Source organism: Thalassophryne amazonica, chromosome 7, assembly GCF_902500255.1.
Source record: "Thalassophryne amazonica chromosome 7, fThaAma1.1, whole genome shotgun sequence".
NCBI classification, from domain to species: Eukaryota; Metazoa; Chordata; class Actinopteri; order Batrachoidiformes; family Batrachoididae; genus Thalassophryne; species Thalassophryne amazonica.
The window spans coordinates 33,062,623-33,082,384 of record NC_047109.1 but is presented as its reverse complement, the minus strand read 5'-3'; the positions used below and the strand labels follow the sequence as shown (position 1 = coordinate 33,082,384).

Below are 19,762 nucleotides of genomic sequence, written 5' to 3'. Positions count from 1 at the left end.
ACCTCACCTCTCGCCCAGTGATCACTGGGAACAGCCTCCAGCCCCATGTCACCCTTGACTGGAATAAGCAAGATCAGAAAAAGGGTAGAGCGCTCCTATTTTGTGAATTTCTTTCTCGCAGCTGTCATCCCCCTGAGATGTCATGAGAATCCTGTTTCAGGGTCAACAAAGGCCTGCTGGCAGGAAGTAGTGTTTAAGAATTCCCAAGCTTGGAAACCACTGGGATCATTTTGACAGTAACATGAAACAGCAAATCACTACTTTACTGTAAAAGGAGTTGTTCATACATCAGCATCACTTACAGCTACGTTCAACTAGTCTTACAATATTTGTAACATTCTTATTATACACCGATTTTAATGAGATAACAGAATGCAGACAGTCCATCTGATAATGTGCATTTTAAGTGTTGATTGAGTGTACAAGGTCCTTCTAGACTTGGTTGTAGGCCGTGGGATGGACGTTTCAGCTGTTGAGGGGCTTCCTCTTCTATTTATTCTGATCATTTTCTAGTTAAATTTGTTATTCCATTCTTCTGTCTGAGGACCTGTGATGTTGCATAATTGACTTGATTTACTGGACCCACTGCACAAATTGAACTTGGTGCTAGATTAACCTTTGATCCTTGATCAACATTTCAGTGGTGATGCTTCCTTGTGAAGTGTTGCTGAGAGTTTTAGCTCAGCACTGTGAGTGGTGCTGGACTTGGTTACACCTACAGTGATGTGAAAAGGTTAGTGCCCGCTTGAGCTTTTATGGGTTTGAATTTTTTGTGACATAAAAAAAAATAAATCAGGCTTATTAAAATTTCTAAAAATAATGCCCTTTGAACTCGCAGTGGAAAAAAATGAATTAGTTCATGAAATAGAAATCTAAAAGCCAAAATGATGGTGTGAATAAGTAAGTGCACCCTTTAGTATAGCACATGTAAACCATCATTTTTACATCCAGTCTTCTTCAGACAAGTCGGGGGATGAATACATGTACAGTTTCTAGACACTCTTGGACTACTTTTACCTCAGTTATTCAGAAATACAAACAGTTTTTGGGAGCTTCCACCTCCGGACAGATTTATCATACAGTACCATACTGTGCAAGAAGGTGACTAGTGAGGAAAGCCACCAAAATGACAAGACAACCCCGAAGATGTTATCAGCTTCTGTCCCTGCAATAGACGGTGTGCTCTGTCACACGCAACATGCAGTTTTGTGTACGCAGCCATATTGGATGGCAAGCTCTGTGTACACCACAGCATGGCTGATGCTGGATCGGATTTTGTATAACAGATTTTCGCTCACATCGGACAAAATGTCCTGTTTGACCGCAATGCATTTCCATTAAAAACCTCTCATATGTACCGGACAGAGCAATCTGGACGTGCCCAGTAACAGAGGTACGAAATAAAGTTCAGCACTGACACTCACCATTTCAAGGTACGTGGGTACCGTCTATCCTTGATTAAAAGTCTGGCCCTTTTTTAAAACCATGTTCAGACACGGGACCCACAACCTGACGTGCACCTGCTAAATCAGACACCGCAAAATGCTGTGATTTGTGACTTTTATGTATTCACTCCTTCCTCTCCCGTCATATTTATAAGTTTTTTCAGGCGCATGCTGATTACATTTTGATGATGGATCAAATACGTTTGGCAGAAAGGTCTGCAAATATGACCAACTTCACAACATGGAGTTGGAGAAAAACACTCAAATGACAATTCATGAAGGAAATTGTAGACCTTACCTTTGATTTGGAGGTTGATGATTGTAGAAAGAAGAGCTTGGTGAGGGACAAATTAATCCAGAAAAAGCATAATCCAGAAAAATTGCATAAAGACAGGATAAAGAACTTTAAAATTGTCACGCACGTTGACATCATTGCATGGCCATGCAGAGTTGCAAAAGGGTCAGGTAACCAAGCCTCTCTTCTCACGGCAGCCACCCAATTTTCACACCACTCTTTATCAGCGGTTAAAGGATAAAAATGTATGGTTCGTGCCATCAAATGCACAGCAATGAAACACCCTGTTGGTATAATTTCTGTAGACAGTCGTAAATAAAGCAAAAGAGCAGATCTGCTAAACAGCTAAACAAGGTTCAATCGCAATGCGGAAGTTGCTGTCTAGTTTCGCTGCATAAGTGCATATCACGTGATCCATGGCATCACCTGCGCATTACCTATTGCAGAAATTGTGCATACTGCAAGTTTTATATTTTCATCATCACTCACAGTTTCATAATGGAGTGCAGCATTTTTATACAACAAAATGGATCAAATCCAAGTTTGTATCTCCCATGTGCCTTCTAGCAAATTGTAGCTGGACCCCTGCTGCTGTGCAAATAAATTTTTGTTTTGCCTTATACCAGTGATGGTGGAATCAATGTGTTTGGCAGCCCTTACCAAAAAAATAGTACTGATAAGTATATATAAAAAAAAACTGGAAGTATACTTGAAACATACTTGCATGTACTACTTTTTGGTAAGGGAGGCCGGGGGCTCTTGAGCTGTTCAGTGGCCCAACTGTAATAACTGCCATTAGAATTCACAGATCTTGACTGACTTTACTTCAGCAAGACATAAAATTATACCAATAATCATATTATAATACAGTTATACTGAATTTAGAAATGTCTGAGAAGAGAGCAATAGAACGTCACAGAATTGTGACTTACTTTAATAATGGAGCCAAAGAAGTCCATGCTAAAGTAGAAATAAAAATTAAAACATTAAGAACAAATCATGGAACAGCATGGATTCATTTCAATAAAAAACATAATACTACAATTCGAAAAGGAGATAGACAAACTCAAAATTAATTCAGAAAATATTGCATAACTGTAATGTAATTATATTTGTGCACATAACTAAAGTAAAAGTTAATTCAGAGGATGACGCCAACGTTTGCACGTTATGGTTTATTTGGGGAATTCCCTTTTGGTTTCGAACAGACACACGGGGAAATCCCTTGAGCAAGTCTCGTCTCACTTCCATTTTTATTTTAGCCCAACACTTTAACAGTAGAATTCATTTAGCTCCAACAAAGAAATATTTTAGAAAGGAAGGAGCTTTCACCTCCTTAATCCATTTTTTAATACATGGTTAATCCACGAATGTTCTTTCTTACTTTAACGAGAGTTTGAAACAGGATTCGGTCTTCAGCTTCATTCTTTCTGGGTGTTGTATATAAGACTGGATCGCCAATATTTTTGAAGCAAATCGGCCGCCATATTACCACTCGCATGTGCCGCTCCTGAACGGTCTTTTCTGTTGATCTTTATCCAGGCGCATGTAATTTTATTCTTTGTGATTTTGCCAAAAACTGCCTTCATGTGCAGCTATAAACTGCGCAAATCGCCGGTTCAAAGGCTTTGGACGAACATTTCACCTGTGAGTATGATTGAAATGGAAAGTAATGAACAATAATTTGAAGAGTTGTGTCCCTTATTCCATCATATAGGCCTAGATAATAATAATAATAATAATAATAATAATAATAATGATGATAATTAATAATAAGCAGCCTGTGTGTAGCCACATGTTGGGTTTTGTGTTGGACGAACAATTTTAAGACATTAGATCTACTTGTACATAGTTTTGGAGCTTTAGGTGTTGTTTAATATGAGCTTTATTACGTAAATTAGGCTGAAGCTCATAGAGCTGTGTGTAATAAATATTGTCACTGCAAGGGAAAACCAACTCTTCTGGAACTCGTTAAGTGGTGTTCTTTCAGTGTAACTGTTAAAAAAATCTTTATATAAACGTACTGTATATCGATGCGCTTGCTAATGATTACACAAAACTTGTATAAACTTTGATTAAAGAATGATAGTTTTTAGAAGTGCATTTGTCCCAGTGAGATATGAGTAATTAGAAGGGGAGAATGTGTCAAAATACTAAAAGAAAGAAAGAAGATAAATCAAATATGTATCATGGCAGACATATATTAGGAGGGATGAAGGCTACATTATCCAAAGAACAAAAATAAGGAAATGAGAGAATCAGCTCGGTTATTACTCGAAATTGTTGGCGTTCTAATAAGCCGTCTAAGTGCAGTCTGCGTAAATTGTGAGTAGTAAGATGGCCGCCCGTTTGCTTCAGCGGTTTGTATGGAGTCTGTGAGCCAATGAGTGATCCAGTGTTATATAATAGAGTCCCGCAAAATCCCGGATATTGATACGAATGTACTTATTAAATAATATTTCTCCCTTCATTGCACTTCTTTTCTCATTTTTTTCTGAACTTAACAGTGTACAGAATGATCATTCCACAGCAAATGTTATAGATAGAACGAATTTTAGTACAATGTGTGTTGTTCAGGAAATATAATACAAAAAAATAAAAACAAACTAAAAATTCTCCCCTTATTAAATGACCTTTTCACATTCTTTAAACGACTGCCCACCCTCCTTCAGACTTTTAACGAAGCTTTTCGTCATAATGTTGTCTTTGATCCATGTCTCGCTTGCACTTCTACGGCGCTTTATTAAAACTTTGTGTTATGACCGGTTGTTTACTTGAGATTAGTCCAATAACTTATATAGAGGAACAGGGAAAATCCGACCAGGGACTATTTGTGTCGTCATGGCTGGGGGCGTGTCCTGTGACGAGTCTTTCGGGTTCTTATAATCCGTGTGTGCGCAGGTTGTGACACGTTGCAGTGAAATCTCCTGCTTCAAGATGTTTGATCTTCACGGTGTCCTGCTGCTTCTGTCGCTCGGTGAGTATATTAAACATCTCGGACAGTAGATCCGTGTTGAATCCAAAAGTACTCGAAGTCGCTGGTTAATCTGATTTAATGGCTTCTGTGTTTATACCTGCTGCTCGTGAAGAACAAGAGATTAGTTGTGTGACGGAGATTAAACGGACTTTCAAGACAGATGCGCAAAAACGGTGTGCGTTTATTTTCTAAAAGTGCCGCTATTGCGCATGCGCAGTAACGGCAATAGAAACGAGGCGTCAGTTTTCAAAATAATTTTTTTTAACCTCATGCTTAATATTTGATTAGTTTACTTTCTAGTTATTTAAAAATTGAGACTACTATTGTAGTCAGAGAAATAACAATTGAAAAGTGCACCTCCTTTGCACACGTGAACTCAGCAAAATTCTGTTTGTGGTATGTTGATGGCACATAAGTTAAACTTTAGTCTCCAGATATTTTTTTTACCCATTTTCTTTATGTAACTTGTAAATTGAAGTGTATGTGTTTAGTTTGAGAATTTCTCCTGAGACTTGGACTTGTTTTTATTGTCATTCAGTAAAAAAAACCTCACAGATGCTGTCACAGAACAAAATATCGATGTACTGCTCAAATAGAGGAAAACAGAATACCAGTCCAAGCAGTGTAAGTAAGTAAGTAAGTCCCTTCGGCTGCTCCCTTGTTTGCACTCGGGGTCGCCACAGCAAATCCAAGGTGGATCTGCATGTTGATTTGGCACAGGTTTTACGCCGGATGCCCTTCCTGACGCATCTCCACATTACATGGAGAAATGTGGCAGGGGTGGGATTTGAACCCAGAACCTTCCGAACTGAAACCAAGCGCATTAACCACTTGGCCACCACCCCTCCAAGCAGTGTGATAGTGATAAATATGTAAAAAAAAAAAAAAAAAACTTGCACATATATATGATATCGCACATATGGAGATGCTATGAGGATAACATTGCTACCAGATGTTACAATGTATTCTATATGTTACATTCTATACTGTACAGTCCTTTCTATCGATTTGTATTTAACTGTCATGGCAGTTGGGTAAAAGCTGTTCCTGAATCTGCGGGTTTTACAACTCAGGCTTTGGTACAGTCTACCTGAGGGCAGGAGGGAAAACATTGTTAAAGGGATGTGAAGTATCTTTGATTATCCTTCTTGCCCCGGATAAGCAGCGCTTTTCTGACAGTTCACCAATGGTTGGCAGCCTGGCCCTAATAATCTTCTCTGCTGCCCCATGACCATTCTTATGATTATTATTATTCTTTAATTCTATTCAGATGACCAAATTTATCTTGATTTTCCTTCAGAGTTGTTAAGGGTGTCTTGGTGGCACTCACCACTATTTTCCATGAATTATTCAGCTTTCAAGGCTTGCACTAGATATACGTATTTACTTCTGTGGAATACTCTTTCCATGTATTTATTTTTGATTTAACTGAAAACCAGTGAATATGAAACAATGGCAGACATGTAATATAATAATAAAAAACACTGTTATTGTCTGTTGTGTGTAGATGTAACTGTCAGATTAATATATGGGTTCTTGTATGTTTTATGGGGTTTTGTCTTCAGCTTTGTGCCTAGCTGTCAGGCAGGACGTGTTGGAGATAAAGTCTGTTTGTGGTGTGGACTACACTCTCAGATGCACCGCTAATCTCAAGCCTGGAGTCCAGTACATCAAGCTGACATGGTACAGGCAGGTAAGAAACACTTGTTGGAGCACTTTTCATTAGCACTACTTTTATAATTTATGCTCAAATACCAGAGATGCTCCACCAAACACACAGACGTGTGTTCTGTCTCTTCAGATTTGTATTTGGGATGTTGATATCATTGTTTCATACTTCTATGGATGTGCAATAGTGGGATATAAAAAAAAAATATATATTTTAAGTTGTGTTTTTATCTTGTTAATATACAGTAAACTACAGGGGCGCTTGAAGAACACACACTTAAGTCTATTTTCTTTTATACTTGTTTTAATTTGTAACAAGGTGCTTTCTTCAATCTCTAATATTCTTTGACCCTGATTGTTGTCCTTTGATCCTGATCCCCAAGCTTTAATTGTGATGGTTTACTATTAATCTTGATCACTCATCTCTGATCATGATCAGTGATCCTGATCACTTGTCTTTCATTCTGTTCCTGGGCTTTTTCCTGATTGCTGGACTTTGATCCTAATCAGTGAATTATGATCCTGATTGTTGATGCCTTGGATCCTGCAATCAAGAACTGGAATCAAAGACCCAACCCCCACAAAAAAACAGGTTCAGGATCAAAGAAATCAGGATCAAAGCTCAAGTCTGAAAGGCTGGATCAGGATTAAAGAATCAGAAGGACTGGAGAGTAGCAAGCGAAAATGAAAGTCAGGATCAGCATGTAAGAAATCATCACCACTGATCAAAGGAAGGATTCCTCCCTGGGTAAGGAGAAAAAAAATCAAGATAAAAGATCAAAGGAATTGGAGTCAAATGTCAAAGTTGAAAGGCAATTTCAGGAGTAAATGCACGAGGATCAAGGATCAAAGCATGGACCCCTCCCTGGATCAAAATAAAAATAATCAGAAAATAAAATTAAAGGAATTACAATCAAAACTAACAGGCAGAATTTGGTTCCTGATCCAGAGGAGTTGTTGTTGTTGTTGGGTTTTTTTATCCAAGGCCAATGAGTCAATATATCAATGATATATTTTCTTGTTCTTTTGAGATATTTTTAAAAACTGAACACACCCAGAAAGAGACAGATCAGACCGACAATAATGAAAATATAACTTCCATGGTGGCGATAACAACAGAAGAAACCATCATTTTGGACATGATGGTAGAAGCCAGGTGTAGTAGGTTACTCAGGATTCAGTCCCTGTTGGAAAGGCCAGTGCTCAGGCTTAACCTAGGTTGGTACTGTTTTAAACGGCCCCTCAAAAAGGAAAAAAAAAAAAGAGGTGCAGATCTGACTTGATTTGTGATGTACAACTAATTCATCACTGATGTTCATCATTTTGTCTTTTTTACCCATATGAATATTTACTACACTGTTATGTTATTTAGTATACTGTGTATTTTAAGTATTTTGGGGTTAAAGGAAGAACTGATTAGCACAGAAACAGAACTCATGTATACTGATTTGTCAGGTATTGGATAACTGTCCATAATCCTTATTGATGCCTAACATTACAGTTTCTTTTTATAGTTGAGAATGGGATTTGTTGTTAAAGTTCCATATTATTTGGCACAAAGATAAATAATCTCAATCATACAGAGAACTATACAGTTTTTGTGCACTAGTATCAGATCAAAAGTTGTTTTATTTTTACATTTGATATATATATATATATATATATATATACAAAATATGTCAGCCTTTCTTATCTGTCTGGTACTAATTCTCATAAATTGTTGCTGATGTCACAGGTTGAAGAGCAGCCGTCTGCTGTCATCAAGGGACTGTTATCTAAAAAGCTTCCCAATGGCACCATTCAGAGGTACAATGGCATAGAGAGACACGTGGATTTGCTGGGCAACACCGGTGATCTCTTCCTGCCCAACGTGACGTACAGTGACAGCGGAATATACGTTTGTCATCTGGCAGCACCTGTGGGTGAACAGAATCAGGAGAGTCAAGTTCATCTCATTCTAAGAGGTACGTTTTTTAAAATACATTCCACAACTAGAGGTTAATAAAGATTCCTCATGGAGAAAAACAAATCGTAACCCTGCTGACAAAGTAAAACTCCCTCAGTATACTGTTGTATTAATCTGTTTTGCTCTTTGTTGACGTTCTTCAGATTATTTATCTTCAACCTCATTGGAGTGCAAAGATACTTTTGCATGATAATCATAATAATTCATACTAATTATTGCATGGGTTGTGGGGGGGGGGGGGGGTGAAGAACGAGTGCAATGGGCTCAACCACATGTCAAATCTAAAAATCTAATTGTCATACATCAGCATTTATTTAGAAGTCCCACCTCATCAACAAGTTGAAGCCTCACATTTACAAACACTTTGCACTCATTGCATTTTCTCATTATTTGGCTTGAATGGCTGAACATCCATTTCAGAACACTGCCCACCAGGTATCACATGGAAGCAGAATACATTCAAAAACACATTCTTTTCATTAGCTTCAGCTATTTGCCTCCTGGTAAAATGATGCAGAATGTCAGCAGATAACAGAACAAACTACAATAAACAGAATGCTGTCCTGATTCATCATTGTGTTGCAGTTCTGATGGTTCCAAAACAGTTAATTTGAATTTTCAATTTCATTTCAGGTTGTCCTGAGAATCCGCCCAACAAAGTAATGCTAGATGCTTACGCTGTCATTTTTGCCACTTTGTTGCTGATAACATCACTTGTAATATTCGTCTGGAGTTATGTAAGTTATCAAATATGTTTCCATAAATACATTACTTCCTAAGCAAATGTTTTAGTGAAAACTAGATTGTGAATCCCATTGAATGTTTTTAACCTATGTGCTAATCTAGGTTAAACTATGTCCTACCCAGTGGTCAACATGGACCATATCTTATTATGAGGATGTCAGAAAGAATTTTGATATTAATTTAAGTGTGTTTACCAACATATATTAAACTATTCTATTAATGGTCATGTTATTGTTGTTCTGGTTGGAAAATAACATGTTAGTCCTTATCATGAACAAGTTAGCACATTTAGGGAAAATGTTTTTATTTAATTTTTGAAGATATTCCACCAGTGCAAATACAATAATGATGTTATGACATGTATGGAATATTAGCATTCTTTAAATTATCAAATATTTAAGGCTTGGCCATCCAAAATATTCTTAAGGCAATAATATTGCAGTTACATCAGTATTGCAGTTACATCATGCTAACTCGCTAAGCTAGCACAGAAAACAGTGTTCTGTGGACTAATACCTAGTGAGCTAGTGTGGCCACAATTTGATAATTAAGGAACTTTAACAAAGGAAAGACACTTGTACTATCCACCATTGTTTTCCGCTGTGTTGTAAATGACATCACTATTTTTAAAAGTACATTATATGACGTCGCTCGGTGACATGATAACAAACACCAATTTGATTTACTTCTACTGGTCACTGATGCAAATCCCCTTCAATTTGCAGCAGCCTTAAGAAATGAATTTAAGAATATATCAGGCTGTGAGATTCACACACAGTCAACAACCGTCTGGTCTCACTTTTAGAAAACTATGCTTTCATAAATTATGTCTGTCATTCTTTTTCATGACTAATGTGAATGCATTTTCTCTCTTCTCTGTTGCAGCGCTGTCTGAAAAAAGCCATGAAAGAAAGAAACGAGTCCAGTAAAAAAGAAATCTTATTGAATGTGTCGTCCATACCACTTGAAAAGAAGGACTTGGAGATGATCTACACTTTAGGTCCTAAATGGTCAAAACCTCACTGGACACACACATGTTTATAAAGCCATGGCTAATGCTGAAGAGTCGTCTTTCATCGAGCACGGCTTACCTGAGAACCCTCAGCATGCTCACTGACTGTTGTCAGTAAGCAGGAAATCCGACAGACAGAAATTCCAATCTGAGTTTGTACCAACTGGACTTTCTACTAGTTGAAACTATAATTATACCAGTGACTTCCATCATAGTTTCTACCAAAAGAAACTACAATTCTACAAGTAGAAACTATTATTGGAGTTGAGGGTTCAGGTTCAAAGTGTCTCCACTGGCATCTACATGGCTTTCCTCCAAGTTTCCTGTGATTTCCATCCACAGTTGTGGTTCCAAGAAATTGAGAAACATACAAATGACCTGGCAAGCAGACAGGAGGCAATGTCTGGACCATTTGGGTCTCGGCGTCAGAGATGGTCCAGCAGAGGATCATGGGAAAGTGGTCAAAAGCAAACTGTGAACAGGTGTGCAGACAGGAGCAGAGTAACATGATGAGATGATTGCTGATGGTTGTAAAACAAAAACGATCATTTCAGTTTGATTTATGTAGTGCTAATGAAGAGACTAATTGAAATCACTAAAAACATCAATGTAAGGCACTTCAGGTGTGGTTCATACTACACTGAAAAAGAGAATAATTGAACCAACTGTTGGGAAGGTGTCGTAACACGGACCCGCAACAGGGGGCGCAAATGAACGGACAATGGATAAGACAAAGAGTAACAATTTAATGTTGTGAAACGCACAACTGGATACAGACAAAGATATGTGTTGAATGCCAATTAAACACAAGGTGATGTGCGGGCAGGCTCGAAGATAGGGAGACCTCTGGCGATCGGAGAGCCGGGACCCACACAGCTTCCACCACCAACGGCCTGAAGAACACCGGAGCCGCCAAGTCCTGAGTCCCCAGGTGGTCACCGTCTTCTGTTGCAGACCCTGGTACTGCTGGCAGAAGATGAAAAACAGTTAATGGTGAGTGTGTATCCACACACCCAGTAATCCTTCACCTACGGATCTTCAAGGAGGGAGAACCTCCACCTCCAGAAACAATTTCACCCGTGCAGCTCCTGTTAGTCTCGTCCCTGGATGAAGTGAGAGGTGAAGAACGTCGCCCTCCCACTATCCGCCAATCCAGCTTCAGACAGAGCCCGCAGGAACACGGCTGCACACAGAACAATGTTAGATACAACAATAATCACAGCAGAGAAGGTTACCTTAGACGGTAGCTGATTTCTCGGCGAGGAGGTGGAGTAATAATCCGGCTTTTGTAGGGACGGTGGTGATTGGTGACAGCTGGTGTAAATGAGTGACAGCTGTCACTCTCTGTTGTCTCGGTGCCCTCTCATGCTTGAAGCCCGCACTCCAAGCAGGGCGCCGACTGGTGGTGGTGGGCCAGCAGTACCTCCTCTTCAGCGGCCCACACAACACCAACTTAAAAAAAAAAACGATACAGTTGGTATAACCTGAATTAAGTTGTTTGAACTTAAGTTGATAAGTTAGATCAAATATAAGTTCAAACAACTTAATTAATTCAGTTTTTTCCCAATTGTACATTTTTCTAAGTTGGTTCTTTTTCAGTGTATGCGGATTTGCTATGTGATTTATAGACTTAACATTCTCCAAGCACAAGCACGATTTACGTATTCAGTGTTTGGCTTATTCACTTCCACATATGGATCAGGGGTGGGTTGCCTACGAGATGTTGATTAGTTCTCTGACACGATACTGATTGTATTTGGTCACGTCACTTCAAAGAAGATCCAGAGGCAGCAGTTTATAAAGACCTGTAGGGATGTTATGGACGATGCTGTTTCTCTCCAGGTTTCTGATCCACAGTGATGTATTGATATGAATATCCTAATTTAATTCTCTAATGGGTTCCAAAGTGCAACCCCACGTCCTCGTCGTGGAGCCTGGTAACGACATTTTGTCGGCAAACGGGGCTGGTGAAGCTGGATGGGCCAACTGCCCACCAGTGGATATGATTGGCTGCAGAAAGAATCGCCTTAGCTGCGACAAGGCGACAGAGGCAAGCAAAAACTCCCCTTTACAGGAAGAAACCTCAAGAAGACCAGACTCTGTGGAGAGAACATCAGCCATAACCGGTTAGGGCGTGAGAGGGAGAGATGAAGGAAGTAAGGAAGATAGAGAAGTAGAAAAGATAATATAATAACAACAACAATTTGAGGTGTAAATATACCTGATCTACCATGGTGATAAGGAAAATACAGAAAAAGTCAGTGATTTCCACTTTCTGACTCAGAATTCTGAGCTAAAAAGTGGAGACGTATTTTTATAAGTTGCATAATAAGTTTTTATACACATACAGCATTTTTTTTTTATTTTTAAACTCGTAATTTTGACATCAGCAGTCATAATTGTTACTTAAAATGTCATAATCATGACTTAGAAAGTAAGAATTTTGAGTTTGTACCTCTAGTTATCATTTTCTTTGTTATTTGTGTGGTGGAAACTATAGCTTTTATTTATGTACATTGATCTGGAAAAGGCAAAAAAAAAAAAAAATACACTGCAACATGAAATTGTTTGTTTGGACAATTTTTGGTTTTCACAAATACAGCTTTTAAAATATAATGTAGTATATTAGGGTTCTGTAGTGTAGTTGTGGAGAATTTGTTGATGTAAGACAAAATATTACTATATTATACATATGCTTTTTTCTTTGTAAAAAATACAAACAAAATGGTTTTAACTGAAGCAGTATTTCTACTTGTAGCATGTTGCTATTTTTCAATGTGCAGCTGAAGAAACGTATTTACTGTTGAACAAATGAAGCACAATTGTAATTTTTTTTTTAAAGTAAATCTTGTATTTTATGTTATTTTTTGCCTGAATAGATTTTTTCAGCCTGTCTGCACAATTGCGTTTGGAATTCTTCTGTGTTTTTGCTGATTGGAGTCAGTGTGCTGTGAGAATACTGACTTCTCTCTTGTACATTCATATATACTCTGCTTTCTTTTCTGTTGGACTTATAATAAATTCAGAAGAAAACTAAAAATGTCACCTGCTTTATCAATGCTTTGCATCTGTGGAATGTTTTGATGAAAAAACTGTCAGGGAAGGTCAGTGAATGATTTTAAAGACATAATTGTTAATCTTCTTAAAGTGATTGGATGAATTAGACCAGCGACTGTTTTACTTTGGATGTTTGTTTTGCTGTTATCTTTACCAACTTACAGTGGTGACAGTAATGTGGCCCAACCCATCTGTCTGTCTGTGCATGATAACTCAAAATGTAGAGGACACATTTTGAGGAGAGATAATAACATGGAAGAATTTATATACATCATATAGAGACGTGTGTGTAGGTGTCCGTGTATGTGTCCCTCTTCTGTCCAAACGGCACCAATTGAGCCAAACTTGTTAAATGTATACTTTGACATAGAGGGAGTGATATTGGCTATTGAGCACTTTTAGTAGTAGTAGTAGTAGTAATAGTTAAAAGGAGAGACACTTTTGTGCTGCATCATCATCGACGTGTGTGCAGTGTTTGATGCCCCCGGTTCCCATTTTTATTGGCATGTCAACACAAAATCATTTCCAACAAAATTGAATATGTCAGCTATATTTTTTTTAAATTCCATAATAATAATGATATCTTTATAAGTGTACTGGCCAGTAGAATACCACACAAACACAGATACAAACTAGAAGCACTCGGAGAGCGCAAACCTCCGCCAAGGCCATAGGGTCACTGACGTCACATGGAATACCCTTTGGCAAAGAGACTTATTCGACGTTGTTTCACGCATCTACTGTCATGTTTCAGATTCAGTGGTTAAACCCTTAGATCTTCAGCAAATGTATTCATAAAGAGAAACTGCATGAACTACACAACTTTATTCAGTGAGGAGAAACAAATGCTAAATTATTGTTGTGTCATAACTTAATTTTTGTTCAGCCTTTGTGAAATTGTGAAAATGTTGAAATTGGCCCTATCCTGCAATCATAAAGAATCCTTAAAAAAATTGCTGGATCTGGATCGTGTTCTGGAGCATTACCAAAATTTAATGACGTCTAAGTTAGGCCAAGATACACCCCTGGTAAAAATTTCATTGAAATCTGTTGTGGATTTTTTGAGTAATCGTACTAACTAACAAACAAACGGACATGTCCGAAAACATAACCTCCCTGGCGGAGGTAATGATCATGCAATATTAAAATGATTGTAAAACACAATTACTCATATTATAAGTCACATTTTCTAAAACAGTTTTTGAGGTCCTGTGACGTACTCTGGTGTGACTTATATACCAAAAAAAAAAAAATCACATAAATAGAACCCAATTTTCATATTCATTCTCATTAAAGATAAGAATTAATGAAAGATGATGAAAATAGTAGACGAAATCTTGATTTTAAATGACCTTTTTCTAGAATAACACTTAAACAAATGAGTGTCTCACATGCTGGAGTTAAGTTATGGAACTCTTTGGGAAATGAATTAAAATCATGTTTGAATATTATTCAAATTTAAATTTAAAAAAGAAATGTTGAAGTCTTATTTGTAAAAACAATGTAAAAAAAAAGTCATACTGTATGTGGCCATCTATGTTAATTGTTTACTGTATTCTCTGTGTGAGAATGGGGTAGGGATTAAAAAATCCTACTCCTGTTCTTACTGTGAATGTATTGTGTCTGTACTGTACATTCTCATGTAAAAAGAATACATGAAATGAAATGAAAATATGAAATTCATCACATATAATTTATTTATGAATATTTATCAGGTTTCATAATTTTATTTTTTACATTATATATATCTATATATATATATATCTCTATATATATATATATATATATATATATATATATATATATATATATATATATATATATATATATCTGTGTGTGTGTGTGTGTGTGTTTGGCATCTGAAATAATTATTTTTGTCCATGATTACAGTGGTGAAGTACAGTATGTGCTTTTGATTTATTTGTCTGTCCATCTGTGGCTGAGTGCATCCCTGGACATTATTGCAGATCTCAGGAAGTGCTGCTCATATGGTCTGAATTTTACAGAGTAGCTGCAAAATGCAGGTTTCCATGTGGACGCTTTCATCCATCCATCCATTTACTAAACACACTTACAGTGTTCCAGTGAAGGATCAATGGGAAGGGGGAGTTTTCTTTTACTATGTTGTCTTTGTCTATTTTGCTTTCACTTTCCCTCTATTGCTTTTGCTTTCTTTCTATTGCTTTTGCTTTCTCTCAGCTACTTATTGCTTTGGCTTTTGTTTCTTTTCTGTGTAGTGCTACTTCTAGTAACTATAATTTATTTGAAAAATATATATGTTATTTGGCATCTTATACATTAAAGAGGAACTTTGCAACATTTTTACCTTAATTTTACAGTTTGGGAGTAGTTGTAATCGCTAAATGACATGTTTTGGGGAGAATGGGGGAATCATCTCATAGTAGAAAACCAGTCTTGCAACTTTAGGGACACCAACCCAGTGTCCTTTGAAAAAGAGTCATGGTTCTTGCTTTTATGGCACAACGACACATACACTCCCCCTATCAAGCCGCTGGCGAGCTTGCAGCTACAACCCCTGGCAAAAATTATGGAATCACCAGCCTCGGTTGGATGTTCATTCAGTTGTTTAATTTTGTAGAAAAAAAAAGCAGATTACAGACATGACACAAAACTAAAGTCATTTCAAATGGCAACTTTCTGGCTTTAAGAAACAATATAAGAAATCAGGAAAAAAAATTGTGGCAGTCAGTAACGGATACTTTTTTAGACCAAGCAGAGGAAAAAAATATGGAATCACTCAATTCTGTAATCATGAAAAACAAAAGAACGCTCCAACACATCACTAGTATTTTGTTGCACCACCTCTGGCTTTTATACATAGCCGGCGCCACGAGGGGGCGTTTGGGGGCGACGCCCCCTCACTTCATCAACCTCGCCCCCTCGGATGTTAGAGTTATCAAAAAAATAAAAAAGAAAGAAAAAGAAATACTGGAAAATATAGCAAAATATTAGTTATTCACTAACATCACGTATTTAACAAATAAACAAAATTAATTAACTAACGTAATTTTAAAACAAACGGATATGGCGTGTGTCTGTGTTCAAGGGACTTATAGGTTGAGGGTTGCGCTTGTCAGTGTGGCAGAGGGCGGTGCGTTTCCAACGCGTCGTGATGTCAGACACGTTGCTTCGGAAGCGGCAAGGGGAGATTGCTACGTCACACTCTGGCTGTTTCCACAACCTGAATAAAGTTCAGCGATCACCATCTTGAATTTGCGTCGCCTGAGCCACAAAAAAACCTTTAAAAAACAGCAGAACGATTCTCCCATCACCCTACTGGGAGAAGCTTTTTCAGCTACTTTTCGGAGAGACAACGACCGAGGGAGGACTGACGTCTTGGTGGGATATCGATCCGACCCGCACGGAGAAGCCGGCCTTCAGGCATCATCACTGGGCAGAGCGATCCAGGCCACCGGGTGATGGAGCAAACCCACTCAGTCCGAAATCTCCCACGTTGTGGATATATGCGAAGTCCCATTTTGCCCAATGGAGTTTAGTTCTGCAGCTTTACTGAGTGAGAATAATGTAAAATAAAACGGGACGTTTACTGACTGTGAAGGTTTAATGATCGGCTAACGTTAGCTTACCCTTTTAGCACAGTTGATCTGAGTGACACTTTTAATTTGTAAATGGTTCAGTCTTTTTTATTTTACCAAATAAAGCTACAGCTTTTTTCAGACCCACAAAAGCTCAGCTTTAAATAATTTATTTTTCAGGCGTTTTTTTCCATCGTTTTTTTTTTTTGCCGTCCCCCCCCCCCCCCCCCCCCCCTTTTTTAATGTATAAACTGTTAGTGTTTCTTTATATTTAAAGAAGTATTTTTATTTGTCCCAATCAGGAACATTTGCTGTGCAGACAACCAAACTTCCATTGATGAGCTGAACACCACGAAGTCCAGTCGAAAGAAAAACATCTCTGCTTTTCAGCAACACCACCAGAGTTCAAAGCTGCAGAAGAGACCTTCATCTGGTCCTGAGAATCCAGCAGAACATCACCTGCTTCTAAATAAAAGGCTCTTTCAACAGCAACTATTTTGTTATTTTTTAAAAAGCTGTTTCATTTTATATTTTAACAATAAATGAACGGATCATTAAAAATGTCCACGAATCAAAGTCAAAAGACATTTGCACAAGTAGAAGCTCTCCACTTATTGTGCTCAAATTCATATTTTAGAAATGACTCTGTCCTGATAACATTAAAGGCAATTACATATTTTGACAAAATTACAAGATTAAATGACTATAAAAAATTGATCATGAGGTTTATGTCACAGAAATCCTACTTTAATCAATCAATCAATCAATTTTATTTATATAGCGCCAAATCACAACAAACAGTTGCCCCAAGGCGCTTTATATTGTAAGGCAAGGCCATACAATAATTACGTAAAAAACCCCAATGGTCAAACGACCCCCGTGAGCAGCACTTGGCGACAGTGGGAAGGAAAAACTCCCTTTTAACACGAAGAAACCTCCAGCAGAAACCAGGCTCAGGGAGGGCAGTCTTCTGCTGGGACTGGTTGGGGCTGAGGGAGAGAACCAGGAAAAAGACATGCTGTGGAGGGGAGCAGAGATCAATCACTAATGATTAAATGCAGAGTGGTGCATACAGAGCAAAAAGAGAAAGAAACACTCAGTGCATCATGGGAACCCCCCAGCAGTCCTAAGTCTATAGCAGCATAACTAAGGGATGGTTCAGGGTCACCCGATCCAGCCCTAACTATAAGCTTTAGCAAAAAGGAAAGTTTTAAGCCTAATCTTAAAAGTAGAGAGGGTGTCTGTCTCCCTGATCCGAATTGGGAGCTGGTTCCACAGGAGAGGAGCCTGAAAGCTGAATGCTCTGCCTCCCATTCTACTCTTACAAACCCTAGGAACTACAAGTAATCCTGCAGTCTGAGAGCGAAGCGCTCTATTGGAGTGATATGGTACTATGAGGTCCCTAAGATAAGATGGGACCTGATTATTCAAAACCTTATAAGCAAGAAGAAGAATTTTAAATTATATTCTAGAATTAACAGGAAGCCAATGAAGAGAGGCCAATATGGGTGAGATATGCTCTCTCCTTCTAGTCCCCGTCAGTACTCTAGCTGCAGCATTTTGAATTAACTGAAGGCTTTTCAGGGAACTTTTAGGACAACCTGATAATAATGAATTACAATAGTCCAGCCTAGAGGAAATAAATGCATGAATTAGTTTTTCAGCATCACTCTGAGACAAGACCTTTCTAATTTTAGAGATATTGCGTAAATGCAAAAAAGCAGTCTTACATATTTGTTTAATATGCGCTTTGAATGACATATCCTGATCAAAAATGACTCCAAGATTTCTCACAGTATTACTAGAGGTCAGGGTAATGCCATCCAGAGTAAGGATCTGGTTAGACACCATGTTTCTAAGATCTGTGGGGCCAAGTACAATAACTTCAGTTTTATTTGAGTTTAAAAGCAGGAAATTAGAGGTCATCCATGTCCTTATGTCTGTAAGACAATCCTGCAGTTTAGCTAATTGGTGTGTGTCCTCTGGCTTCATGGATAGATAAAGCTGGGTATCATCTGCGTAACAATGAAAATTTAAGCAATGCCGTCTAATAATACTGCCTAAGGAAGCATGTATAAAGTGAAAATTGGTCCTAGCACAGAACCTTGTGGAACTCCATAATTAACCTTAGTCTGTGAAGAAGATTCCCCATTTACATGAACAAATTGTAATCTATTAGATAAATATGATTCAAACCACTGCAGTGCAGTGCATTTAATACCTATGGCATGCTCTAATCTCTGTAATAAAATGTTATGGTCAACAGTATCAAAAGCAGCACTGAGGTCTAACAGAACAAGCACAGAGATGAGTCCACTGTCTGAGGCCATAAGAAGATCATTTGTAACCTTCACTAATGCTGTTTCTGTACTATGATGAATTCTAAAACCTGACTGAAACTCTTCAAATAGACCATTCCTCTGCAGATGATCAGTTAGCTGTTTTACAACTACCCTTTCAAGAATTTTTGAGAGAAAAGGAAGGTTGGAGATTGGCCTATAATTAGCTAAGATAGCTGGTCATGTGATGGCTTTTTAAGTAATGGTTTAATTACTGCCACCTTAAAAGCCTGAGGTACATAGCCAACTAATAAAGATAGATTGATCATATTTAAGATCGAAGCATTAAATAATGGTAGGGCTTCCTTGAGCAGCCTGGTAGGAATGGGGTCTAATAGACATGTTGATGGTTTGGATGAAGTAACTAATGAAAATAACTCAGATAGAACAATCTGAGAGAAAGAGTCTAACCAAATACCGGCATCACTGAAAGCAGCCAAAGATAACGATACGTCTTTGGGATGGTTATGAGTAATTTTTTCTCTAATAGTTAAAATTTTATTAGCAAAGAAAGTCATGAAGTCATTACTAGTTAAAGTTAAAGGAATACTCGGCTCAATAGAGCTCTGACTCTTTGTCAGCCTGGCTACAGTGCTGAAAAGAAATCTGGGGTTGTTCTTATTTTCTTCAATTAGTGATGAGTAGTAAGATGTCCTAGCTTTACGGAGGGCTTTTTTTATAGAGCAACAGACTCTTTGTCCA

General features: G+C 37.9%; 2 protein-coding genes across 2 annotated transcripts in view; both read left to right on the top strand.

The window, feature by feature from the left end:
* Positions 1 to 4,626: 4,626 nt before the first annotated feature.
* LOC117513748 (CD83 antigen-like) lies at positions 4,627 to 10,461 on the top strand. The gene is made up of 5 exons (XM_034173982.1): positions 4,627 to 4,717; positions 6,283 to 6,410; positions 8,121 to 8,349; positions 8,985 to 9,088; positions 9,981 to 10,461. The coding sequence occupies exons 1-5, from the start codon at positions 4,678 to 4,680 to the stop codon at positions 10,137 to 10,139; spliced, it is 660 nt and encodes a 219-aa protein (XP_034029873.1). The 5' UTR covers positions 4,627 to 4,677; the 3' UTR covers positions 10,140 to 10,461.
* Positions 10,462 to 12,001: 1,540 nt separating this feature from the next.
* The window catches only part of LOC117513412, a 30,687-nt gene continuing 22,926 nt past the window's right edge, over positions 12,002 to 19,762 (top strand). Inside the window, exon 1 of the mRNA XM_034173597.1 lies at positions 12,002 to 12,233. Coding sequence (XP_034029488.1) covers positions 12,002 to 12,233 — 232 coding nt within the window. The remainder of the gene's footprint in view (positions 12,234 to 19,762) is intronic.